This window comes from Rattus norvegicus, chromosome 4, assembly GCF_036323735.1.
Source record: "Rattus norvegicus strain BN/NHsdMcwi chromosome 4, GRCr8, whole genome shotgun sequence".
Classification (NCBI taxonomy): domain Eukaryota; kingdom Metazoa; phylum Chordata; class Mammalia; order Rodentia; family Muridae; genus Rattus; species Rattus norvegicus.
The window spans coordinates 125,198,494-125,224,993 of record NC_086022.1 but is presented as its reverse complement, the minus strand read 5'-3'; the positions used below and the strand labels follow the sequence as shown (position 1 = coordinate 125,224,993).

The 26,500-nt window shown below is 50.4% G+C and overlaps 1 protein-coding gene and 1 long non-coding RNA gene across 8 annotated transcripts; one reads left to right on the top strand and one right to left on the bottom strand.

Annotated features, from left to right (window-relative positions):
• Nucleotides 1-409: 409 nt before the first annotated feature.
• On the bottom strand, nt 410-21,950 carry Hdac11 (histone deacetylase 11). Of its 6 annotated transcripts, none has more exons than XM_039107373.1 (10): nt 21,871-21,950; nt 16,893-17,041; nt 15,198-15,298; nt 9,464-9,580; nt 8,875-8,917; nt 7,311-7,387; nt 6,297-6,359; nt 5,684-5,780; nt 2,660-2,838; nt 410-2,024 (listed from the first exon to the last, which is right to left on the bottom strand). In XM_039107373.1, the coding sequence occupies exons 2-10, from the start codon at nt 16,957-16,959 to the stop codon at nt 1,809-1,811; spliced, it is 960 nt and encodes a 319-aa protein (XP_038963301.1). In that variant the 5' UTR covers nt 16,960-17,041; nt 21,871-21,950; the 3' UTR covers nt 410-1,808. The 6 variants fall into 6 exon arrangements, with proteins under 6 accessions (XP_038963301.1, NP_001100080.2, XP_063141890.1 ...); NM_001106610.2 differs by lacking the exon at nt 21,871-21,950 and adding an exon at nt 17,595-17,666; XM_063285820.1 differs by lacking the exon at nt 21,871-21,950 and adding an exon at nt 17,492-17,588.
• On the top strand, nt 17,709-25,601 carry LOC134486816 (uncharacterized). Of its 2 annotated transcripts, XR_010066213.1 has the most exons (3): nt 17,721-17,979; nt 18,109-18,286; nt 25,422-25,601. It is a non-coding gene; the product is annotated as an uncharacterized LOC134486816 (long non-coding RNA). The 2 variants fall into 2 exon arrangements; XR_010066212.1 differs by lacking the exon at nt 25,422-25,601 and having other exon boundaries at nt 17,709-17,979; nt 18,109-18,901.
• Nucleotides 25,602-26,500: the final 899 nt, after the last annotated feature.

The following is a 26,500-nucleotide window of genomic DNA, read 5'->3' as shown; positions in this document are numbered from 1 at the left end:
ACCGGCCACATCCACAGTGCAGGGTAGGCCACGCCCACAGAGCCATCATCTCAGCCCAGATTTGCCAGCCTGTCACTCCTCACTTTCCCAGATCCCAACCCCAGGTCATCTTATTGCCATGAATGCCATATCTCCTTTGACTGGTAAAGCATCCCTACCTCCCTGCACCCCTGCAAAGGGTGAGCCTCACATACATGTCCAGAGCTGACAGAACAGGGTTGCAACCCTGCTCATTACCCACAGACGTGTGTCCAAGGGCAAACTCCTCACGCTCCATCTGGGGCCTCAGTTTCCTTATCTGCTAAAATGGGAATTGTGCTATCCCCAGACCTTTGACAATGGAAAAACAACAACAACAAAAACAAACAAACAAAAAACACCAGCCACTCATCTTGGGCAGCCGCCCTGGTTCGGTGTCTGGATTGGTGAATTTTGAATCTTTATTTCCAGTGGTCCTCAGGAGGCAGGTCTGTCTACCTCAGAACACACAGCAACAACCTGGAGCCTGTATGGTACTCAGAGAGAAACTCCACAGTAACAGACTGCTGTCACCACTCCCCAGTGTCCTGGGAGGAACCTCCAGTCAGATGCAGAGAGGTCATGGCAGAGGGGTGTGGAGCTGCATTAGTACTGTGGGGTTTGGTCTAGGTCAGTGGTTTAGACAACTGGTGACTTTGGCATCCTCCCAACTCCAGCAGAGGGAGCATGAAGGACGCCATGAAGGCTGTGGGAATACCCACATGGTAATGAATATGAGTCCTGTAGTTGGGGCAGATCCAGGGCAGGAGGAAGCCCAGCTGGCCCACATCCTCTTACCCCCTGTGCCTTTGGTTATGCTGCCAATCACTGGCTAGGGGTGGGTGCTTTCCTGCCTACATCATGGAGGGCCCTGGCTGTCCCTTCAGGGTAGAATGGCCGGAGGGCAGGTAGACCTTGGGGCCCCAGAGATGAAAATTGGGCACTTTGGGTGAGGCCACTGGAGACTGCAGCTCACCCAAGGTCTGCATGGCCACTGTACCTAAATGTTACCTTGGCTGCCCTCCCTCCAGCAAGCCCTACCTAGGGCTAGCTTGGCTGCCAGTCTCCATCTCATTCCTGTCTGCTAGGCCTCACCTTCTCTCCATCCTGGTGAGCAGCCCATTATAAACTCCAGCTTGGAGAGTCACTCCTGAGCTAAACACTCATCCCAAACTTGTTTCCATGCTGAACAGAGGAGATTACTGCCAAAGTTGGGGGCCTTGGGCATTCTCAATGTCCCACCCCATCAACATAGGGGGGCTTGATCTATTGAGGGAACCCAAACTGGAAAATCCTAGCTTCCTTCTTCAGACCTCCAAATCTCTATCAGAGACTATTACCTGTTAGCTGAGAACCCAGTGCCCCCTGGAGGCTGGCTATGGAAACTTTCCTCAGACCTATGGGCACCATCATCCAGGAGGGGACCCTCTCCAGACTGAAGGGAGGAAGTAAGCCAACTGGGTCAGGGAGGGCCCTTCTTCTGGCTGATCTGGACAGCAGGCACCCCATCCCAGAGGTCCTCCCTGTGGCTGCAGCTAAGCTGTCTTCCCTGACTCCTGATGACCTGCTTGCATCCCAGTGGGCTCCTCCCCGGGACTCAGCTCTTCCACCCCAAGGCCCAGAGACCCTTGGGCACCTGGTGGGGAGTGGAGGAATGGCCAGCAAGGCTGGCTCCTGCTCTTCCTGCCCCTCCATGCTCACTGGCAGCTGTCTTGACAGCAACAAACACAGGCGGGTGGGCGGGTGGATGGGGTGGGGGGGCAGGTATGATAATGTTCTGTGAGTAGCCGTCAAGGCACAGCACGGGAAAGCAGGGGGATGCTTGAGTTCCGTGCCGGGACATAGGGAAACTCAGGCCCAATGAGCCCCAGGTCATGCAAATTGAGGATGGAGTCGGCGATAATGCGGGCTGTGCGCTTCTGGTACCCACCCGAGGTCACCATGAGGATGGGTATATCATGGGCTCGGACCACCCGGAAAACCACTTCATCCCTCTTCACAATGCCCTGTGGGAAGACAGGGAGGGTAAGGTCAATAGGCCCGAGTTCCCGTGGTACCAAAAAGGACCACTACAAGTCTAGCCCTAGTGTGATGGCTGAGGCTTTTAGCATCTCCTCCAGACATAAGGCACTCATATTTTCTACTTTTGCCAACCCTCAGAGCATGGATTTCCTGTCCCACCAGGGCACGAAGTTTGACAGATAGATAAATCCCTAAAAATATCCCCCTCGGGGGACAAGATGTGTCTCTGGGCTGATAGATACATGTCCTAGGTGGCCCTAGGGTCTCTGTGGCTTGAATATGTAATGGCTCCCACTGGTTTGCAAGTGTTTGAACACTTGCTCCCCCGCTGGAAGGTCCTAGACCTGTGGTTGGCAGAGCTGGAGAAAGTACCTGGGCCCCACTTCCTGCTCTCTTTCTGCTTCTTGACTACCCCACCAGCCCCATGTTCCTTATTGTGTCTTCCCGGCCATGAATAATTCTGCTCCTTCAGGAGATGTGAGTTAAAATGAGCCCTTTGTCCCGAGTCACCACGTTTATCAGAGGATTCTCTCACAGCAACAGAAAAGTCACTGATATGTGGTCGGATGGTGGCCAGGCTACAGGCGAAGCCTCAGGTGACCCCCACAGGAGGACGTACCGCTGGGCTGATGGACAGCCCGCCAAGGCGGTCTCCCTCCAGGACGTCTGTGCCGGCGTTGTACACCACAACATCAGGCAGGTGCTCCTGGAGGGACCTCCTCACATTCCTCTCCACCTTCTCCAGATACTCCTCATCTTCTGTGCCCCACTCCAACTCCACCTTCCGCCTGATGGCCTCTGGGAAGGAGACACAAACAGCCCAGAGTACAATGCAGGGAAACTGAGGCAGAGGATGGCATCGATGCAAGAACTTGTCAAGACCCACAACAGGACTGACTCCATCTCAGTCTGGCCTCTCACCACAGTGAAGCTGAGTGGTGAAGGGGCATCCGTGGGAGGACAGATGTTTAAAGCTGACATTTTATCTCTGAGGGCCTAGAGACCCTATCCTTGAACCCTACCAACACTGAACACGCAACATATTCAAGCCCAGGCTCCAAGTAGTCCAGGGTCAGTTTAGGTAGTCAGTAGTGGCCTTACCTCACCACCTGTGCTTACGCAGCCCTGCCATGTGTTTATCTCCAATGTCCTGAGAGGCTCATCTGTGGAAGGCTTGCTTCCCAGCCCATGGCACTACTGAATGATGCTGCTACTAATGACTAGACCTTTAAGGGGTTAAGCAAAGTAGAGGATGCAATGCAACTTGGCAGTGATGTATCAGGACCATGCCCCTGAATGTGTCTCTGCCTCTGGTCATGAGGTGAGAAGTCTTTCCTACCACACATGCAGCTGTGGTACCTGCAATGCAACAAGCCCAACACAACAGGGCCTACTAAAGTAGACCGGGACCTTAAAGCCGTGGGCCAAGGCAGACTTTCTTCCTTTCAAGCTATAGCCAGCTCCACTCTAAGGCTGCTGCTGACCTCAGTAGTGGGCACATGGTACTGGATTGACCTATATACTCTGTCACAGAGACAGAAAGCTGACTGAGACTACACCACCAGTGGGGCAGGCCGCTTGCTGATTTCAAACCTGGTCTCAGAGCCCCTGGGCTATGCTTGAGTCCATTTTTGCTGTTTTTAATTTTTTATTATATTTTAATTCACTTTATATTTTATCTTAGCTTAATTACACATATTTGGCAGTGTGTTCATTAGTACAGTGCCTGCAGAGGCCAGAAGAGGGCACCAGATTCCCTGGAGCCAAAATTATAGGTGATTGTGAGCCACCAGATATGGGAGCTGGAAGTTGAATTCAGCTCTTTTTAAACCGATCACTTTCCCCCCCAAGCCTTCATTTTTGGTATCAGGTTATGGAGCATTGCTGTGACAGATTTTAGGAATATCATGTTAGCATTTGAGCTTTGGGCTGGAAAAGCCACTGAGTGTGGGAGCTTGGATGACAAGAACATTGAAAGCAATGCAGACGATGGAGGCCTGGGCTGTGAAGTTTCATGGAAATCACAGGCTCTATCAAGGGTTATTCACGGGCTGTTTTGTATTAAAAATCTGTGGTTCTGGTAAGCTGGAGCTGAAGGGTCATCTGTGCCTAACAAGAGGCTGGAGTAAAACCTTTGCTTTGCTGGGACAATTGCCACTAGTCAGGTGGGACTGGGAACTGGTGATAATTAAGAAAAGACCAGCACCATTTAAGGCAGAAATCTGGAAGTGTTTCTGCAGGGTCAGCAATCACAAGCAGGGATGCAGAGGAGGCCGAGGTTGTTTGTATATTGTGCTAGAAGCTGGGTTTTGTAATGTGTTAGAGTCTCCCATGTGGTACTGGTTTGGAAGGCATGAAGGGGACATGGAGAAAAGTTGAGGCTTGACACCCTGTGGCAGGATAAGAGACCTAAGAGAGGCCAGGAGAGGCTATTAGTGAAGGTGTACCCCGTCAGAGTTAGACTCCAGATATCTGAAGATCCTAGTACCTTGGGATGGCCACCAAGGTCAGCAACAGCTGTGGAGTGGAGCTGGCATGAGCCTAGGACACAGGATGTGTATACTGCAGAGGCTGAAACTGGAGAAATGGACCAGGCCCGCTGCAGCCCAGAGAATTATGGGTGGGTCCCAGATGCCGAGGGCAATCACAAGCAGGGATGCAGGGGAGACCAAGGCTGTATATTGTGCTGGAAGCACATGTGCAATGTGTTAGAATATCCCACGTGATGCTGGTTTTGAAGGCATGAAGGGGATACACTGTAGATCTGGTTTGACTGTGACTGTGACTGGTTCTGGTTCTTCCCTCTAAGAGTTTTTAAAAAGTGTCTATTCTGATCTTGCAAGAAGCCAGTTACCAGACTGTGGATATTTTAGAAAAACTTTGGACTTTGAGAAAGACATTTTAAATGTTTTAAAAAGACTGGACTTTTAAAGGTGCTTGAGTTTTTAAAGACTAGAACTTTTAAAAGTTGGAATGTGATATTGTGATATAAATATTAACCTACCATCCTGGGGACAAGTGAGAGATGAAAGGCTGTGGTTGAATACTGATGTTTGTCTGTCACATTGACAAGAGGGCAACTGTGTTGTATTTTATGTCACCCCTGGGCAGGTGGTCCTGGGGTTTAAGAAAAGAAACTGAGCATGTTGGGAGGAGTAAGTCAATAAAGCAGCATTCCTCTATGGCTTCTGCTTCAGTTCTTACCTTGGGATTTCCATCTGAGTTCCTTCCCTAAATGAACTATATAGAGACTGTGAGTTGAAATAAACCTTTTCATCCCAGGTTGCTTTTGATCATGGTGTTTTATCACAGCAATAGAAGCCTAACTAAGGAACAAATCCTCTGAGAATTCTTCAGCTTCCCCCTCTCTCTGTCTCTCTGTCTCTCTCTGTCTCGCTGTCTCTCTCTCTCTCTCTCTCTCTCTCTCTCTCTCTCTCTCTCTCTCTCTCTCTCTCTGCTCACTCTAATGTGAAGAGCCCTGGTGTGTATTCCTGTGGTCTTGGGGTCAAGTGACTCTCATAAGTCCCCATGTGCTTATGGGTATAGTAAGAGTACTCACTTCCTGGGAACACTACAGATAAATGAGTGGCTTAGTGGTAACCACAGGGCACATACAGAGGACAGGCATGGGGATGAAACTTACCTTTAGCAAAGCGATCCCCGGGGTAGATGTGGCGGTTGTAAACATCCATGATATATACACGCTTGTCGCCCATGAAGTCTCGCTCGTGCCCATTGCCCTATGTGCAGACACAACTGTCACTGCAGGTAGCTGCTCTCAGGAAGAGGGGACCCCAACTACTACAGGAACTGCCTCCTGCTTTGTCGGGTGGCTTGACCCTGGGGATCTAGTGCCAGACAGCTGACAGCCAGCAGAGCCAGATGCACTCCAGATATGATCCCATAGCCTCTTTCAGAACCTGCAGTATAGCCAGCCCTGTTTCTCATCCTTTCTGTGAAACAGCGTGAAATCGGGCCTCGCTACCCTCTTGGCCCTGCCGGAGCATCCATCAGTGTAATTGGCACAGGGAGAACAAACTTCAAAGAGTTGTATATGTGTGACTTGGTTTACTTGGAGCTGAGTAAGGGGAACAGAGTAGTTAAGGCTTATGAAAGAGCCTCCTGCCTGGAATATGAGTGGTTAACAGGAGGCAGTGAGACCCTTGGGTTCAAGGACAGAAGCTACCAGGGACATGGGAAGGGGACTCTCTTACCAAAGGAAAGTGCTGGTGCCTGGGCTCCAGCAGAGTGCTCACCTGGTGGGCATCCAGATCAATGATGGTAGCTCTGGAAATGCCTTCCACACGTTCAAACAGGAACTGACAGGGAGAGAAGATGCGTGAGAACCAGACAGTCAGAAGACCCAACTCTTTGAGGACTAAGGAAAGGGGCTGAGCAGGAAGGACAATGGGTAAGACATCACTTTGCCAGGAGGGAAGGGGTGCTAGGAGAAATGGGGAGACAGTGGAGGATGGGGAGGGGAAGGGAAGGCTCTGGGGACAGGGAGGGTACTGTGGCCTGAAGGTTAAGAGATCAGATTATGGATCCCCTAGAGAATGTGGGGTTCACAAATGAGCCCCATAGCCTTAGAATTTAACTCTCCAAACTTTGCTTCATTCTATAATGCTGAATCCTGAGGCCTCTTCCTCCCTAGGAGACCAACCTCTTCCCTGTTTCCCTCCAAGTCCTAACAGCCAGGTCTGCTGACAGCCTATCTACATGCCTGTAAGAACAGATACTCTATTAGCCTGGCACCCAGCATGACACTGGGCAGAGAGCACACTGGGGACTCAGGAGTTCCACAGACCCACAGAGTGGGCAAGCTCCCTTCACTCAGCTTCCTCAGAGTGATGCTCAAGGGTTCAGTGAGGGGAGGAGCAAGAGAAGGAGTTAGGATATGAAATCGACACCAGCTGTGGGGAGCTCTGCTGTCACCAGGATCCTAACCTGTGCTTGCCTCACTCCTCCCCACTTCAGCCACACCCTTCTTCATACCCACAGTCCTGAAACCTGCCTGTCCCTCCCCCCACACCTACTCCCAGCACTCGGGAGGCTGTGATGACTCCCTCCTGCAACAGACAGGTCTTCTAGTGGCTGGAAGTTGCTAGGTCCAGTTTGAGTCCCAGCCAGGTTGAGCAGCTAGAGAAGCCCTTCTCCACTGTGAGGAAGGCCCTCCCCACTGTGAGCCCACCTTCCTCCCCTAGAGTGTGTGGTAAGCTATGGGATGATGGGGTCTTTAGAGGCAAGGTACCACAGGTTCAGAGACACACCTTGATAGCCAGTGTGATGTCTGCATAGGCACAGAAGCCCCCACCACGGTCACTGGAGCAGTGGTGGAAGCCACCACCTGCAGAAAGCCAGACAGTGGTGTTGGTCAGAACCAGATCTGGGTTCCCTCTACCTCTCTCCCATCCCCACATGCACCTACTGTTGGGATTCCAGGTTGGCCAAGTGAACAGAATACCTGGGAGTATGTCATCACTCTAGGTCAAGAGGTAGTTCGATGCCATAACCACCTCATCCCACAGTAAAAGCCACTTTTCGAGGAGACCCAGTCATGTCAGCCAGCTGAGCTGCCCCGGGTTCCCAGACCAGAAAGGGGGCAGCATTAGCAGGCTTGCTTTGGACCCAGGTTCACCTCCTAGTGAACAGAGATGGCTAGCTGGGCATAGCTGTCCATGCCGTCCCAAATCCGTCTGGGAATCCTTGTTGCTTTGGACTAGAGAACTGCTGCTGCCTGCCTTCTCCTAAAATGGCTAGTAAGCTGCTACAGTCCCTGTATCCCTGGAGACCCTGGGTTCTAGGAACCTTCCAAAATGGAGGTCCAAAATTATCCCCACCCTGACGGTGTGAAGCTGGGACCATGCAGATGAAGCAACTGCCTCGTCCGCGCCTAACAGGGCAGCCAGCTTGCTGAAGCCTCTCTATAGGCCAGAAGAGAGCTCCATCTTCACTAGACCCTCTAACAGATGAGCCGCCCCGGGCACAGAGAGGACCAACAACATGCCCAGAAAACACAACAAGCAAACCAAGCTTGTACCATTAGCAAAATCCAGGCTTCATCAGGACCTAGATGCTCACTAACCAGATCCTAGTATCCATGATAGGAGTATCACTGAGATCCTCCATGCACTGGGAACTATGTTACAGACACACAGGGCATAAATTACCCATGTGCCTATGCAACTGGGTACCTAATACCATGGCTATGCCAGGTCTAATGCTGGGTACCTGGCAATTCTTGCAGGACAAGTCATGGTCCCTGGCCATGCAGAGTTCACAAAATGGATCAGGTCCTGCTACAGAGTCCTGCACAAGCCAGTAGTGTCCTCTTAAGACAACTATGCAACAGACAAGGAAGGCTGCTAGGAATGAGCTTCTTCAACTGTCAAGGTCTGTAAAGATAGACTGCAGAGGCCACACAGAACCAGAAAGCACTGGCCCCTGATGTGGCACTTAGCCTGGGCCTCTCCACTCATCCCATAACCAAGCCCTGTCCACTGGCCTAGACCCAGAAAGATGGACCCTTTCAGGAGAGCCACACGGAAGCAACTAATTCCACACAGACACACCCAGGAACCTACCTGAGGGACAGCACAGGCTCTCTGGGTGGAAGAGAACTCCCTGTCACTGGAAATATGTAAATGTTGGGTGGGGCATTCTCAGAACAAATACCTCACAGCAGAGAGAGGTCCCCGTGGGGCCCACACAGGAACAAGAAGGCTGTATACTACTCCAGGCAACTGAGCTGGCTCTGAGGCGTTCTGTCCTTCAGTCCCCGCACCCCTCCCACCCCCACCAGGATGCCAGACATTCTGAAGCTCCAGCACTCACCAACATTGATGGCCCAGCCTCGTTCCACAGCCAGCTTCCCCGCCTTTGGAAACAAGCAAAGGGTAGTTCAGGCCTCATCCTGAGGCAGGCAGGTATTCATTCAATGTAAGCTCTGGGGCAGGAATAGGCCACAGGTAGAATAAGGCAGAACCTCATTTCTCAACAGACCAGTGGCAACCAGGGGAGTGGGGAAGGGTTCAGAGCAGCCCTCCCAGTTTTACAGGGAAAACACCAGAGATTTAAGTGAGGTGAGCTGAGGATTCCCACATGGCTTTTCAAATGGAAAAAAAGAGAGATGGTCTGCTTGCAGGAATATCGAAAGCGGGTGGGTGCGAACCTGCAGGCAATTGGGGTGAATGGCAATCAATACAAAATTATGGCAGTGCCAGAGCACAGTGACCATGGCTGGGACAGACCTCATTGATTTTGACACAAAGTGTCCCTCAACTGGGCCCCCAGCAGCGAGTAGGGGTAGAACATATGCTTGTTGGGGTACAAACACAGTGAGTAAAATTGTTATTGGATGAGACAAGTCCCTAGAGGGCAAAGTGGGGTAGGGGCCTGGAGTTGCACAGCCCATCCAGCCTACCATGATGGTGCCTCCAGTCTGGGTCCGCAGGGGCCTCAACACCTTCCTCTGCACAAGGAAGTTGGGGAGAAAGATGACAGGGGGGATCTCAGTGATGGTAGCCACCACAAAGGACCACTGTGGAAAGAGACATGGAAGTCAAACTCGATGCCAGGCCTGGGCATGGTGGCTCCTCTCCGTTTCTTGGGAGGTGACAGTTGGGAGCCGCCTTTGAGTCCCAGCTTTTTGCTTGAGCACAGAGAAGTTAATGATAGCATTCTGAGGCACTCTTCTGCCCTCTGGTGTCTACACTAAGGAATGCAGGCTGTGCTGAGCCTGCACGGGGCTCTTCTGCTTCCCACAGCCCAGTACTAACCAGGAGGGCCTTGTTTCTGTGTAGCCAAGTGTCAGTCAGCACTTTCTAAGTACTTAGAGCCCATGAGACATCCAGCTGGGCTTGGGGTCCTGTCTGGGCTAGGACACTTATAGCCAAGGTTAACAAGCCAGCAGGTGCTATGACAGTCTTCACGGGAAGGGAGAGGGCCTTATGGAGAAGGTAACACTTACAGAAGGTAAACAGTGAACAAGAGCCCCCAGATGCAGGTTTTAGGCCAAAGATGTAATTTAGGGCAAAGAATTGAGTTCAGGAATGCAAGTAGCTGGATAGAGCAGGGCAAGGAAGCATCTTCTGTGGTCTTCTGTGGCTCAGGACCTGGTCTGCTAGCACAGGTTCACAGCATACTGTCAGAGCAGTATAGAGGCACAGAAAAAGGAAAGTCAGAACTAAAAACTAAAATCGCAGGGAGCCTCTGAGGCCCATCTCCAGCTGATGTGAGCTACTTTGTTACTTCCAATCCCGACTCCATTCCTTCCTGCTAGGCTCTGAGAGCCGGCTTTGGTGTGCCTGGCTCCATCTGCTCTTCCTTGCTCTTTCTGTTGGAGACAACGATCTCTCTGCACATCCCTGGGTGTCCTGGTTCTATGTAGACCAGGCTGGCCTCCAACTCAGGGATGCCTGCCTTTGCCTCCAAGTGCTGTGCTGCTACGCCCTGCCTGGTCTACTTTTATAGAGAGCGGTTCCATGCTTTCACCAAGATCCGAGAGGAAGCCAGGCCCACGTGTAAATGGATTCATATTTAAGTGGAACCTGAGCACACACTCCTGCATAACACACACATGCCTACATTGCTTATGACCTGGGCCATGTTACCACGCTGAGAGAAGTGTATGCCGCAGTTTAGGGAGTGACACGAGAAATGTGCATGCTAAAATTGATGCACTGTCATTTTAAGAATATTCTCCCTCTCTGGTTGGTTAAACCTGAGAACAAAGGGCCCAAATATATGAGCCTGCACGTAGGAGTCAACTCTGAACTAAAGGCCGTGTGGTAGCACACGCCTGTCATCCCAGCTTGGGGGGTAGGGGCAGAAGACTATGGAGTCCATGGCCAACCCTGGCTACACAAGACCCTACCTCAAAGAAACAAAACAAAGCAAAGCATACATTGTTTACTGAGAACCCTGTGCCTTGGTTACTTCAGGCATATTACAATGCTGGCCAGACGCGGAGGTGGTGGTTGGATGGAGCTGATTTAGGGTGTGTCCATCATGATGGCTTTATCAGGCATCACTGCTCAGGGAAAAAAAAACCTGCTGGTGACCAAATAAAACACTGGGTGCAAGGTAGGAGTGGGTTGTGGCTGGGCTCTAGAGAAAGAGGGAAAAGGGGTTTGGCAGAGTGGGCTGTGGGCCAGGGAGATGGTTGTTACAATGGTTAGAACGAGCGGATATGGGTCTTCCCAGTGACACTGACACTGTAGTGATAGAAGACAGAGCAACTGAGAAGGGCCCTGGTGTGTGTGTGTGTGTGTGTGTGTGTGTGTGTGTGTGTGTGTGTACGGGACAACAAGGGACGGATAAGATTATCTGGGATGTGCAGCCCAGATGAGTAGGCAGGACCCACCCAGGTGCCCTGTGACAAACTTGGGAGGGACAAGAGCTGTAGGCTGGTCGGGTTACGCAGGGCTGGAATAGGGCTCTCAAGTCCCCTCTGGGCTCTGCCTCAGTTGTGTGATTTTGTGTGCAGCCATTTCCCTCTGTGCCTGTCTCCTTGTCAGGCGTAACTGTGGAAGCCTGCTGAAGGGGTCCTGCTGGAGAGCCCTGTCATTCTCTCCTTAGAACACTGTCCTAGCTGCCCAAAGACTACAGCTGACCTGCACATAGCTACCAGCACGTCTGTGTCACCATCCACACAGGCACGGCATCTGTGTCTATCCCCTTCAGAGGTACACTAGTACTGACAATCCTTAATCTAAAATAAAACAGTGGGGCCCCGGAGCCTGTAAATCCTACTCAGCTTGGGAGGCTGAGTGTAAAGATTATGAGCTCACACCAACTTTGTCTCAGAATTAAAGTGTTTTTAAAATACATTTTAAAGAGGAAGAGATTGATGATGTAGTCTAGTAGTTGAGTGCTTGCCTAATATTAGACAGACAGACCGACCTAAACTCACAGGCGTCCCTGGGCTCTGTTACTCTTCTTACATCACCAGTAAGATGAATCCAATGCTTTGTGCCGGGTGCTGTAGGCTCCTGATTCGATGTCCTCCTGGGCTCTCTCCTGCTTTCATCTGCTAGTTGTTATTTAACTTTTGCTTGCTATAAGCATAATAAACTCATTCATTCAAAATTGACATGGCTGAGCTAGGTATTTTCTTGGTTCAGAGCCGGTGCACACCCCCAAATAACCGAAATTAGGTATTCAAACAAATGCATAAGGGTATATCCATAGCAACACGACTGTCAGTCATTAAGATGGAGAAGTGGCTCACATGTGCATAAGCTAATGGACAAACATGATGTGGTACACCACATGGTAGAGTATTATGTATCCATGAAGAGGGATGTGTATTGGGCCGTGTGTGGCTTCCTGGCAAAGCACTTGTCTTGCATGCTTGAGCTCTCAATCCCGGCCGCTGGGGAAGAAAATGCTCAACAGGCTGTGTGGTGAGGCAAGCCAGACGCCGAAGCTCACACACTGCTTGACTCCATCTGTACTGAGTCAAGTACAAAGTACATGATCTGTGGAGGCACGGTAGAAGTGGGCGGAGACCGGGCAGAGGGCGGGGAATACCAGGGAGCAAGGGTGACAGGAACAGCTATAGGTCGTGATATCACATGGATGGATGATGGGAGACGCTGCTGAGCCTTAAGACTGTGGACTGTGATATATGTGATTAACCATATTTTTTTAAAGGAGAAATGGGCCTTTGCACTTGTGGCTCATGCTTAGAGCCCTGCTCACTCCCTTAAGGCCTGCTGGACTCACTGTCCTCCACGCCCTACTTTGCTGCCCCCCATTCTGCGAGCGCTTGGCACCCGACGGCAAGTTACACTTCTTTGCTCTCCATAGGAGATGGACTTGGTCTCATCCCTCCCTGAAGGACCCAAAACAGTGTGTACTTGGTTATGAACTTGCTGGTGATGCTCTGGGACAGACATCAGGAGCTTCCCAGCTCTGACCTGCTCCTAGGGACAGGGCCCTAGAATTCACAGCAAATAAAACACAGTAGTGACATAGCCAAGATTCCAGTCTTAATGGGCCCAGTCCTAGGCTGTATACTCACTCCTGCACCTATGTTACTGTTCCCATTTGGTACCCTAGTCACTGGGATGGGAGGCCGCAGCAGTGCAGGCTTCCTATCCTAGGCAGGTGTGTGGAGAGTAGATGAGGCAGCAGGGAGGGAAGACGGTACACAACACCCACAGAAAGACCCAAGAACCACCACCCTGGGAACCTAGAGACCTGCCAGACACCACTTGGGATGCCCACAGTAGAGGGAAGGGACAGACAATGCAGACACGGGGTGGGGGAGGTGTGCTTGAGTTGTACATTAGATAACGGATCTCATCTGAGTGGGTGCATCACTCCCCCACTGCAAACCTGTTCGTGGTACTCAAGATAAAACCCATGTTTCCTCCTCAGCTTTCCAGACTCTCACACAAGACCTGGTGTATTACAAAAGCTATGTTTCTCCCTTTGATCTGGCTCCCACAGAGCCTGGAGCCAACTGTTACATCGCCCATCCTCTTGGTGAATAGCTATGTGTTATGTTGATATAGCTGAGCCACCCCACCCCCACCTCCACCCCACTACCCCCCCCAAACCCCCACCCCATCTCTGCTCTTATTTCCTATTTGGGAATCACAGACTATGCTGCTTCCATAGTCTTTGGGACCCCTGCTCTGTAAGTTTCCCATGAGGTTTTATAAATGGGTGGAATCCTAGTAACTATCCCCCCAGCCTCTGCCTCATCCAGGCCCCACTCTGTTTTGGTCTCTCCCTGTCCAAACTCAGAGCATCTTACCCCTGCCTTCCCCTCCCACCTCTGACTCCTGGCCAGGCTTTGGGCTGTGGACTAATCATGCATGTCTGGGCCCCAGGAAACCAGGGCAGCCAGGCACTGGGCATCTAGCCAACACCTCACACCTCTCTCCTGGGAGCCAGCGTCTTCCTGGCAATCTTTCCCAAGCTCACACTGCCATGGCCTATCTAGAATTCTCACAGCTCAGGCCATGGCTGGAGGGAAAAGAGGCAACAGCTGTGGCCCTAGTCCTGAATAGAGGCCCACAAGGGCCCTCCCCATGTTTAACAGCACCCTGCCCAAGTGATTTGAGGAGGCACAGACTACTCCTGAGCCAAGGTCTTTCCAGACAGAGTGAAGCAGCCTGTTGACTTCTGCCATCTGTAGAGTCCTGAAGCCATGGGCTCTGACAGGAAACTTGGGAACCAGAACTCTCATTCTCTGAGGTAGAGACTCAATGGCACCCTGATGCAGTTCCAGCCAGGGCAAACTAGCAACCATGCCCACCCCCCCACTCCCAACCTGTCACATAAAGGATATATTAAAGACCTTGACTTCCAATAGGAGTTTACAATCTCCTGTGCGAAGAGGCCACGGGCAGACAGTGGTAGCCCAGTGTGGCCTACAGTTGGGATTTAAAAGCTTACCATTAACACATTCAGAATCAGGGTGGGGCTAGGGCTGGAGCTCAGTGGTGGGGTGCTTGCCTAACATGCTAAGTCCCAGTAATCATAAAAACTAAAAACAAAAAACACCCCCCAGAAAATCACAAAGCAAAAAAAAAAATAGAAAAAAAGGAAGAAATCTGAGAATATCATTTAATAAGCAGCATTCTGGCTTCTCTTGAAAAAGCAGGTCCTGTAATCATGTTGGGTCCAGCAGTGCGGCAACCAACCACATGACCCACATGGGAGGGGAAGATCTTCTGCAGTCCATCCCAGACACCTCTATCTGCCCCCACCACCATCTTTATGTTCCCTCCCGAGCCCTGGGGGCATTTCAAAGCCATTTTAGCCCAAGAGTTTTCATTTATAAGGAGGTCTTGGAATATCGTCTCTGGCCACTCCAGAAACAGGACAGAATAAAGTGGCCTTGTGGACAGGACAAGGGCCAATGTCTCCCTCCCACTAAAGCGATGCCAGCAGCGGCCTTTGAGCCCTGTCCAGAGCATAGGCTGAAAGTCACTAATATGCCCAAACCTCTAAGGGGTTCTGTCTGCACACCCCGTCTGCATATACCCTGACAATGGGGAGCTGACTACCCACAGAGATATCTTATGGCCCCCTCCTTATCTTAAGAACCTCCCCTGTGCTGGGGACAGGACCCCTAAAGCTGAGCTTCTCCCCCTCCAGCCACTGCTTCTCACCACAGCCCGAAGATCCTGGTACTGTACCTTCAGCTCGTTGAGATAGCGCCTTGTGTGCACCACCAGCAGGTCCTCCTCCGAGGCCTCCCTCGCCTCCACCAGCATGCCATCAGACAGCAGCTTCTCTTCTGGAACCACAGAGGAAGACCCTGCTGCCTTCCCAGCTCTCAAAGCAGGTCCAGCCTCTAGACCCTCCTCCCTCAGGCTGCAGGCTAGCCCCTGGCAGCCCCTCAGCACACAGTGAACTTGTGGGTTGAGAACGGCTGCCTCCCTAGGCCAGTGTGGGGCACTCGAAACACACAGCCATTTCTCTATTTTCTGTGCTGCTGACGGCCACCAGGTGAACTCAGGTACAGATGGATGACTTCCAGAAGCAGACAGCACAAACAACAGGATTGTTCTCAAGGTAGAAAAAGCTCTTCAGCGCAACTCTCCCTCCACAGGTGGCTCGGGACAATGTGGCCTTTCCTCTGCCTGAGCCTTGAGCATGCCCCTTGCTAACCAAAGGAGAGCAGTGGCTCACAGGCAGCAGAAGCCAGAGCTGCGCAACTGCTGTTTTCAGAGCGCTATCTTCCTGCTGCAACCTTCTATTTATGGCAAGTGAAACTGCCTTTTCCCATTTTGAGGACATGTGTTTCCTTTTAAAACAAAGTTAAGTTTTTGAAAAATCTCAAAGCATCTTAAAATATGCAGTAAACAGAGGAGTAGGTGGTATAGGGGACACCAGGGTGTCTGAGTGGCTTGCAGGGACAGGTTTCTGTATATGGCTACCAAAGATTCATTTTGCAAAAGAAACTGAGGCTGAGAGACCAGACACTTCCCCCAAAGTCCGGTGAGACTGGGCCATGATGCTCTGGTTCTAGAGAAATCAGAATCTAAGGTCTACTGTCAATGAGTCATGCTCAGAAACCAACCAGTCCCATCCACATCTATACAGAGATCCAGGCAGGGGCTTCCTCCCACAGTGTCCCATGGCCTCTGACACCTCCAGACTCAGTCAGCTCCCTTCCTACCTGGGCGCCCAAGGAGCCTGCCCTGTGGTCCTACCTCCCATCCTTCCTCATCCTCAAAGGGACTGGCTGCTCACTCCCAGCTGAGGGGGATGAAGAGCCCTTCTGCTGTGCCACGGAAAGAGGCAGGAGCCCAGGTCAGGGCAGAGAGCACCAGCAGGAAAACATTTGTGCAGGCAACAGACGTGCAAGGCTAGTATCCCAGGCTTACAATAACACCATGCGTCACCTGTGTGCTTTCTAGTCCGTGATTTCCTTTGGATGTTCAGGTCGGTCCCTACAGCGGAGGGAAAAGCTGTACCACTTGCTGTAGATAGGAGGTCACCAGAGGAACAAAAACAAGCCCAACAGAAACAGCTGTGTTATAATGTCTAATTTGATCCTATTTTCTGCACAACGCAGAGCTAGGAGCTTGCTCTAGATTTTTAGGGGGGGAGACAGGGACTAGATCTAACTGGTGGGAATACAAGACAGGGCCCTTCTTGCTTGGCAGCCTGTCTGGAAAGACCCTTTAACAGCAGGGCAGAGGCAGTCTGGGGGCTGAAAGCAGATAAGAATGTGATGAATACAGGGATGGAGGAGGCAGATGCAGGACCGAGGGGGGTGATGAGGACCTGAAGAAGGAAAAAATGGAGAAGGTAGATACAAGTCTGAGGAGGTGGTGAGAACAGGGAAATGGAGGAAGTGGATGCCAGTCTTGGGGGGCTCTTACCTTTCAGGAAGTTGATCACCTTGCCCCATTTCCCAGCATCAAAGGGGTGCAGCTTCTCTAGGCCCATGAAGGTGATGTTGTAACGTGGAGAGTACACGATGGGCCAGCGTTTCTCTGGTACATGCTGGTACAGCTGTGTTGCGTGAGGCCTTCAACGTGCAGAAGAGACGCAGATATAGACAACAGCTTCCTTGTGGAAAGAGTCTCCCCCTCCCCACTCACACCAGGTCACTTAACAACCAACAGGAATGAAAACAGCTCCTTCCTGAACCCTGGCTGGCTTTGACTAAACCAGCTTCCAACACAGTCCTCACAGCAGCTCTGGGAACCAGGTGTGCCCAAGGTCACATGCCAGTGCCAGGTGTATTCAGGAGTTACTGGCGCCAAGGCCCAAGGCCTGTACGGGGGAAGGCGGGGTGTAGGGTGTAGAGGGCTGGAATGTGGCTGTCACACGAGTTAGCTCACGCATCTGTGTTGCTGGGAACAAAACGCGCAGGGGGTGGGGTGGGGGAAGTAGTGCGTAGACCGCGATTGCAGGAGGCTGTGCCCTCGTCGCAGCCCTGCAGCCCACCGCGGTGCCCTGCGGAAGGGAGACCCACCGTTCACCCGCACGGTCACCCTGCCCTCCTCCTACTGTCCCGCCGTGCCCACGGGGATCCCCAGAACCCATGCTTGGTCCCACGCGCGAACCCGCACACTCACATCCCGCAGCCGGCCCTGCCTGCTCTGGACACCACTCCGCACGGGGAGGGTTGGGAGGGGTGTAGCGGGGAGGGCCTACGCAGAACACGCCTCCATAGCGCTGGGAGCTGGGGGTGGAGTTCTGGCCTGCGGCTGCGTCACAGACAACCGGACCGCGCCGGCCAAGGAGACGCACCCAATGGAGTGCCGCCTGGGGGGCGTGGTTATGCGCAGCTCCGCCCTTATTCCCAGGGTAGAAATAGATACTTGCTTAGTTGATGAGTTCTTTGGCTTCCCTGCACTGTGTGGTGGTGAGATGTCTGTTCTGGGCCTATCAGCCCTGCTATATGTTCTTTCCTGGAGTGCAGCCTTCCATTCCTGTACTATCTGTGGCCATTTCACCATGGTATAAGCACTTCCCACTTAATCATAAAATGCCCTGAACCTGTTTCCCTATTGTAGATCAGGTCTGGTCCAGTCGTGTATAACTGAACATTTCTCCTGTCTCTATTCCCCTATACCCTGAACCTGGAAGCTGACCGACAGCTGGGGCTGTCTGTAATGGCTGGAGCCTGGGAGGCCCCAACAATGGAGGTCAGAAGAAGAGACAATGGACCTCTGTTGGTCCAGCTGTCCTCATCAACCAAACAGGAGCAGCTGACCAGAGGAGCAGCTAGGGACTAACATGGCAGCTGGGAGCCCAGGAGCCACAGGTTCGTGTGAAGGGAACCCGCAACATTTGTTGTTTTGATTTTTGGGGCATGAGGCACATGCCACAATGCATATGTGAAGATCCGGAAGTCAGCTCTGGTCGGACAAGTTTTCCCCTCCACCTTTGTGTAAGTTCCAAGGATTGAACTCAGTCTCTCTGGCATGAGCACCAACAGCATGTATTTGCCAGCCAAGTCCTAATGTGGGCTGACAGTTTGGAAGAATGCCTCTGATGTGTCTACTGTTAGATAATTTTCAGAAAACAGGATATAGATTTTCAAAGATGAGATGGGGAAAAAATTGTCTGTAGGAGTGTGAGGTCAGTCAGGAATTACTACCAGCCATGGGTAGTGGGGCTGATCTGGAGAAGACACTGCCTTCAGTTCAGGGGACAAAGGCAATTCATTGTTCTTAGAAGTTTGCGGGAGGGGGCTGGAGAGATGGCTCGGTGTTTAAGAGTACTGACTGCTCTTCCCGAGGTCCTGAGTTCAATTCCCAGCAACCACATGGTGGCTCACAACCATCCGTAATGAGATCTGATGCCCTCTTCTGGTGTGTCTGAAGATAGTGTACTTATATATAATAAATAAATAAATCTTAAAAAAAAAAAAAAAGAAGTTTGCGGGAGTTTCTACACCATGTGACCTAGCCTATGTGCTAGGAGTTACAGAGCTTGAACTGTAGTAAATCAGACAGTGGACTTATGAGTCAAAGCTGCTATGGGCTTGAGAGAAAGAAGGAGCAGCATTTGGTTATTACAAACTGGGAGGGGAGTCTTCCTGATTCCTCTGGTACAATGAGGAATTCAGCCTGTATTCAGCCCAGCCTGGGCCATCTGCCAGCACCCTGGACTTGGAAGGTTGAATCTATTTCCTGGACTTTCAGTGCTACATCTAGAGATGAATGAGGTGATGTTGACTGTGCACCTTCTGGGGAAGCTGAAAAACTCCAAAGATAACATCAGCTCTTACTGAGTGCCAGTCAGTAACATAGTGCTAAGTCAGTCCCCAAAGCCTCATTCACACTGAACTCTAAACAACCCTGGAAGGCAAAATTTTCCCCATTTTATACAAGAGAAACTGGGGCAAAATAATGAAGGCGAAGTCACTTTCCCAAATATCAAGGGTGTGGATAAATGCATAAAACTTAAGGCAAACACACAAGAGACACACAAACACATGAGGCTGGTCTCAGGAGACTCGCTCTGGAGGTTGGGAAGCTGCACAGGTAAGCATCAGGTTAGGAGAACGAGTCAGAGCATTCAGCACCTAGCAGCTGAGGCCCAAGAGAGCAAAGTTAGTCTAACAGCATGAGCTAGGTTTGGTTTTTGTGACTGAGGAAGGAGGTAGTCTGAGGAACACTGGAGACTGTGAATCTCTTCAGACTCTCACAGCAGGCTGAACCACCTGTCTGCAAGGTCACAGATGTGAGAACGAGCTGTGTGATTTGAGTGGTTCGACTTGAGGGCCTCTTTGTTATGGCAGTCTAGCACATCCGTTAAGACCCAGCAACAGGGCCAAAGCTGTGCATGCAGTAGACAGAGCAGAGAGCCTCAGCCAAACCCAAGGGCTAGTGGGAGAAACCAAGCATTTGCTTTTCAAAACACATATGGGTTTTTGCCTTTGTTTACGTCTATGTACCACGTATGTATGCAATGTCCACAGAAGCCAGGAAAGAGCATCAGATCCCCTGGAATTGGAGTTGTTAGCCACCATGTGGACGCTAGGAATTTAATGCCAGGCCTTCTGCAATAGCAGCAAGTGCTCTTAACCACCAAGTCATTTCTCCAGCTCTCAGGAGGGGCAGATCTTTTAAAAAGGACACAAAAATCATAAGTTCTACATGTATTATTGCAAAGTGTACAAGCTGAGGCTCCGAGGCCCAGGTTCACAGCAACCACAGAAGGCTGCTTCAAAGAGGTGGCTTTTCACTTTATAATGTCGTCGTCGTGATAGGACATGGACTTACTGAACATTGTATGTTTATTATTCTTTCCCTTTCACACCATTCACTTTACCTTTTAATTACAATGAGCAAGAAATGCAGGTGTAGCTCCATGGTAGAGTACTGGACTTAGCATGGGTTTGATACCATCAGCAACGTCAGCACCAGCACCACCGCCATCACCACCACCACAACTACCCCAATCTGAGTACAGAATTTTCTGTGCAATGTTTAGGGGGTAGGGGTTGCAGGGGCTCCCATACGGAGCTTTCTGACAGCTACCAAGCTCAAGCAAGTCTAAGCTGGTGGCACTGCTGATTGACAGCCTGCCCGCCCCAGACTGAACTGACAAGAAGAGAGCCAAATACACCTGAGGCAGGGAAGCAGGCTGCAGATCCTCAAGGAGCACACTGTTGCCTTAGCAACGTTGCCATAGCAACGGCAGCAACGATTGGCTCCTGGACATTGCAGCAGTTTCTGGTGCAAAGGTGATCAGAGCATTGCTATAGCAACCAGAAACTGAGGAAACTAGGTTTGACAGCTCAGTGCCCACTTCCTTAACATCATGGTGAGGGACGTGGGACCTGTCGACCTAATTAAGAACACTTTAAGTCTGGGAAGGCTTTCTCTTTCTCCTCTGGGTTTGACAGCTGTACGCTGATTGGCCCCCATTTTGTACCTTATTTGCGTGTACATGTTTTCAACCAATCGGAGCTCAGCTGTCCCTGTTGCTGTGTGGAGGAACTCTGGAGGGGATAGTTTCTCCTTGAAGCTCATCTCAGAATAAAAAGGCTGGTTTCCAGAGGACTCCCACTCACTCCACCAGGGGCCTGGCATCGGATGCTCTTTGAAGAAGGACGGCCAATTTGAGGTCTTGCCAAAGACAGACACATTGGGGACCCACGGAGCCTGAGACGTAGCCTCCAAGATACCACACCTGAGTGGCATGGGAGCATTGGTTCCTGCAGCTGCCAGCTGCCTCCAAAAAACTTGCAGCTGTCACCAATGGCCGGTGGCCTCCTTTCTGCAGGCTGGCTTCATGACAGAATGGCAGTCCTAAGACACTTCAAAAGTTTCCTGTCTGTAGCACTTGCTGACCACCTCAACGGTCCCTCAGTTGGCACTTGGAGCCTGTTGAGCATTAATGGGTTGCAGCACAACTCTCCCTAGATGGCATCTTGCTGCTACTGGGGACCCCAAGATCTTTATCTCCTTGTTTAAATTGTTGCTTTTCCATGGAAGCAGCCTTCAGAAAGGCGGCCTTAACTTGCATTGAGTTTAGTGGCTGTCTCCACTCAGTTACACATCCTCCCACCCATCCACCCTCATAACACTTTGCTATTCAGAGAAGCCAACCTGCCATAGCCTCCAAAACAGGCAGGAGCAGGGTGGGGTGGGAAGAGCCTGGACCCTCAGAGGCAGCTTCTGCCTTTTAGGGTCCACCATCACCCTTGCCTGTGCACCTCATCCTGTCCTGTCTGATCTTCCGGCCTATTCTTGAGGAATGGGAACCAAGGCTGGGAGAGTGAGGGCATATGCTTGAACTCCAGTCCCCTGGAGAATAGCACCAGTCACTTCTTACTGACTCACTTCTATTATGGTTTATCTTGGTTGCCAATTTCACTGAATGTTGAAGACTCACCTCTGAGAGGGTCAGCAAGAAAGACTAATAGAGGCAGAGAAAGTTCTCTCCCAGAGTAGATGGAGTCTTCTGGAGGCAGCCTAATATAAGGAGGCCCAAAGAAAAAAGCTGACTTACACACACACACACACACACACACACACACACACACACACACGCACATACATACGCACACGCGCACACACACACACGCATGCACACACAAACACACGCACACACACCATTTCTTGCGCGCTCTCTCTCTCCCCCTCTCTCTCCCCTCCCTCCCTCCTTTCTTCCCTCCCTTCCTCCCTTCCCCCCCCCCGTGTGTGTGTGTGTGTGTGTGTGTGTGTGTGTGTGTGTGTATGAGAGAGAGAGAACATATGGGCATCCATGTTACAGAATACGTGTGCAGGTCAGAGAACAACTTGCAGGAATCAGTTTTTTCCTTCCACCATGTGAGTGTCCAAGATCAAGCTTAGGACATGCGGCTTAGTGGTAAGTGCCTCTGTTCACTGAGCCATCTCACGAGCCAAGGCTGTGGGGGTTTTATCTGCTTGTCTTCCCCTCTTGTTCGTTAGTGCATCTAACCTACAGCTGCTGCTCCTGCTGCCACCGCTGCCGCTGTCACTGCTCTTCACTGACATCAGAACCAGCTTCTTTAGCCTTCCAGTGTGGACTGAGGACCAGAAGCTCTCTGCAATCCTCCAGGCCTATGGCCTCAAATTGGGAGTGCTGAGGTTCCTGGCTTCAGGGACTGAGCAGTTACCATCCTGACTTTTCCACAGCCATTGCAGGACTATCCATCCCACAGTGTGTAAACCAGTGTAGCAAATCTTCTTTGTGATGTATGTTCATGTAACTGTGACCTCTCCCCACTGAAATGTGTGCTCACATCACATGCTATCATCAACTAAGACACATCTTGGCAAACCTTTGCACGGCAGTGGCTCCTCCTCTCGTAACAGCTGGCGTTCTCCCACTTGCATGTCTCCCACTCCCACCTGTTGACCTGAGTTTATCCCCAGCTCCCAGGCTCCTCCACATCCCAGTGGGTCCTGCAGACCGAGAGGTCCACAGGGCCAGCTAGAAATTTTCTTTCTGGCTAAATGATCCTCTGAAGATGACATCATTTTATCATGTTATCATCAGAAGAAGTCTGCCTGCCTGCACATTTACAGGTGTTGCCAGTCTGAGAAGAGGAGCTGCATCTTGGGCCTGTGTTTAGCAAATTCTACAGTTGCCTTCACAGTTCTCAAGGACTTGGTGCTGTCCAAATCCATGGAGGCCGGAGCCCGTTCTATGCAGTGGTGTGGGGTTTACATAGCACATACCCAAAGCCTTCTGTGTACCCTACTTAACCCAATTTAATCTTAATTGTAACTTAAATGTGGGATAGGGTCCCATGTAACCCAGGCTGATCTCAAATTCCTTATACAGTGAGAAATGACCCTAAACACCAGATCCTCCTGCCTCTACCCTTCCAGTGCCAAGTGACAGGCATGGACCACCACACCCAGCTTCCTCCCATGCCCTCTGAATCATCTGTGACTGAGTTACAGTCCCTAATGTGACACTGCTGTGTAAAGAGTGACTACAATGCATGTTAGGGTTCTGTGGTGATTTGAATATGCTTGGCCCAGGGAGCGGCGCCATCAGGAGGTGTGGCCTTGTTGAAGTAGGTGTGTCACTGTGGGTGTGGGCTATAAGACTCTCATCCCAGCTGCCTGGAAGTCAGTCTTCCACTAGCAGCCTTCAGATGATGATGCAGAACTCTCAGCTCTCCCTGCATCATGCCTGCCTGGATGCTGCCATGCTCCTACCTTGATAACAGACTGAGCCTCCGAACCTGTAAGCCAGCCCCAAATAAATGTTGTCCTTTATAAGACTTGCCTTGGTCAGGGTTCACAGCAGTAAAACCCTACTAAGACAAGGATTGTGACACAGTAAACAGTCTGCTCAGTATCATTTTAAATGTATTTTATTTTTGTGAGTATTAGTGCCCTGTCTACATGCATAATGTGTACTGCTTGGGTGCAGTGCTCTTGGAGGCCAGAAGAGGGTGTTGGAAACCCTGGGACTAGAGTTAGAAACAATTGTGAGCTGCCCATGTGGGTGCTGGGCATAGAACCCAGGCCCTCTGGGAGAATAACAGGCGCTCTTAACTACTGCTCTTATTTTGTTTTATTTTGGTTATTTTGTCGTATTATTTATTGTTTTATTTTTAATCTATTACATCTTTTACTTGTGACGTCTTTGCTTTTGTTTTTTCAGTGGATCACATCCACATGAGGGACCCACAGACAAGTCACACATAGAGAGTGTACGGGGCACTGATTTTTTTATACCCAGCATTAGGTAACCATCATTTATTTACTTACTCGTTTGCTTCTTTGTTTGATTCTACTGTGCTACAGATTGACTTCGGGCTTTATGAATGGTAGACAAGCCTCTCCCCATTCCTAGCTCTCTTTTTAATTTAGTTTGATGTTGTTGTTGTTGTTCTCAAACACGGTCTTGCAGATTTGCCTGCACTGGCTGTGAACTTACTCAGCATAGTCCACATTTTTCGTCTGAGTATCTGGGATTACAGGCCTGTATCAGCCCTACTTTTCAGATGGTTTCATCGATTAAAAAGAAGCCTTGATTCTGTCAACAGACTTGTCCCTTTCCCTCCATCCCTTTCTCTTCTGTGCTCCTGTGGAGAATGCCCACCTGAAACACTGACCTTGGACATATTTTGTATGTGTACAATTGTATAATGTGAGGATTTAGGGTCTGACTTATCTCACACAGCATCACATTTTCAAGGTTGTGCATACTGCAGCACACATCAGCGTCTCCTTGTTATAGTGAGGAACACGGCATCCTGAGCACGTGTTGCTCTGGGCAATGGAGAGTAACCACTGTGAGCCTTCCTGTTCAGTCTCTGTGGACACAGGTTTTCACTGCTCTTGGGTAAAGACATAGGACTTGGTGTATGGGAGGGTGCTCATGTGTGTATGTGTGTGTGTGTGTGTGTGTGTGTGTGTGTGTGTGTGTGTGTGGTGTGCGTGCACGTGCACGCTTACTTGTACATGTTTATGGGGGTGACTGTACCCAAGTGCTATAGAGGCCAGAGCTCAACCTTGAGTGTCATTTGTCAGAGGTCGTCCCCCAGATGATTGAGACAGGGTCTTTCACTGGGACCTGGAGCTCATCAGTTCAGTTAAACTGGCTGGCAAGTTAGCTCTGGAGACCCAAGTCACCACCTCCCCAGTGCTGAGATTACAAGTAACATGTGCACAGTGCCTGGCATTTCACATTGTTTCTGGGAATCAAGCATGGTGCTCATGCTGGCTGGAAAGCACTTTCCTGGCCATGCCATCTCCCCAGCCCTTGGTGTTTTAACATCTGTTTCCTATAGTTCTGAGTAAGGCTGAGTGTCTCTATGAGCCACATAATTTACCATACATTGCTGACTTTACTGCTGTTTGCTTGTGTCCAAGTTGCTAATCAGGAAGATTTGGTCTGTGGCTAGATGCTATTGCTGTATTTTCATAATTTGTTGTCTGTCTTCTGACTTCACGTAGGGCTTTTGTGACATTCAAATCATGAAAATGACACCTACCCATCAACGTGTGAAAGATCCAGAAACATAAAGATAAATGAAATGTGGATCAGCCACAGCAGTCCTTCTAACCAGCCACAGCCCTTCCACCTGACTGGAAGACTGTTAATCCCCAGCTTTTTAAAACATCTGTCTGTCTGTCTGTCTGTCTGTCTGTCTACTATGTATTCGCATGGACATGCATGTCATAGCACATATGTGTAAGTCAGAGGACAACTTGTGGGAGTCCATTTTCCTCAATGTGGGTTTCAGAGATTGAACGCAGGTCATCAGCTTGGCAGCAGGTGGTGCATTTACCTGCTAGGCCATGTCACCAGCACCAACATCCCACTACCTTTGAATATATAAGAGTGTGTGCCCGTGTGATTTTACATGCACCCAATAGCTTACTGTACTCCAAAACATTGTCATATGTTGTTTGCAAATTCCTTGTAATTGTGATCATGTAAACACATGATCTCCGTGCTGTGCTGTTGGACATTTACATGATTTATATATTTTGCTAGTATAAGTAACACCATCATCAAAATAATTTTGTACAGAGATTTGATTTTTTTTTTAAAAAATCTGTAGCAGGTGAAATGTCATGTACCTGAAACCTCATTTACTCAGGGGACTGAAGCAGGGGAATCTCTTGCACTCTGAAGCTTAGGACCAGACTGAAGCCTAGGTAACATAGCAAGATCCCATGTCTTATTTTTTCCCTCAGATTTCAGGGTTGTTTTTTTTTTTTTTTTGGTTAAATGAAACAAAGAGTGACAATGAAGCCAGATAGGTGGCCACAGCTGTGATGCCACACCTGTAAGAACACTCCTGTGATGCAGCACCTGTAAAGCCACACCTGTGATGCAGCACCTGTAAAGCCACACCTGTGATGCAGCACCTGTAAAGCCACACCTGTGATGCAGCACCTGTAAAGCCATACCTGTGATGCAGCCTGTAAAGCCACACCTGTGATGCAGCACCTGTAAAGCCACACCTGTGATGCAGCACCTATAAAGCCACACCTGTGATGCAGCACCTGTAAAGCCACACCTGTAA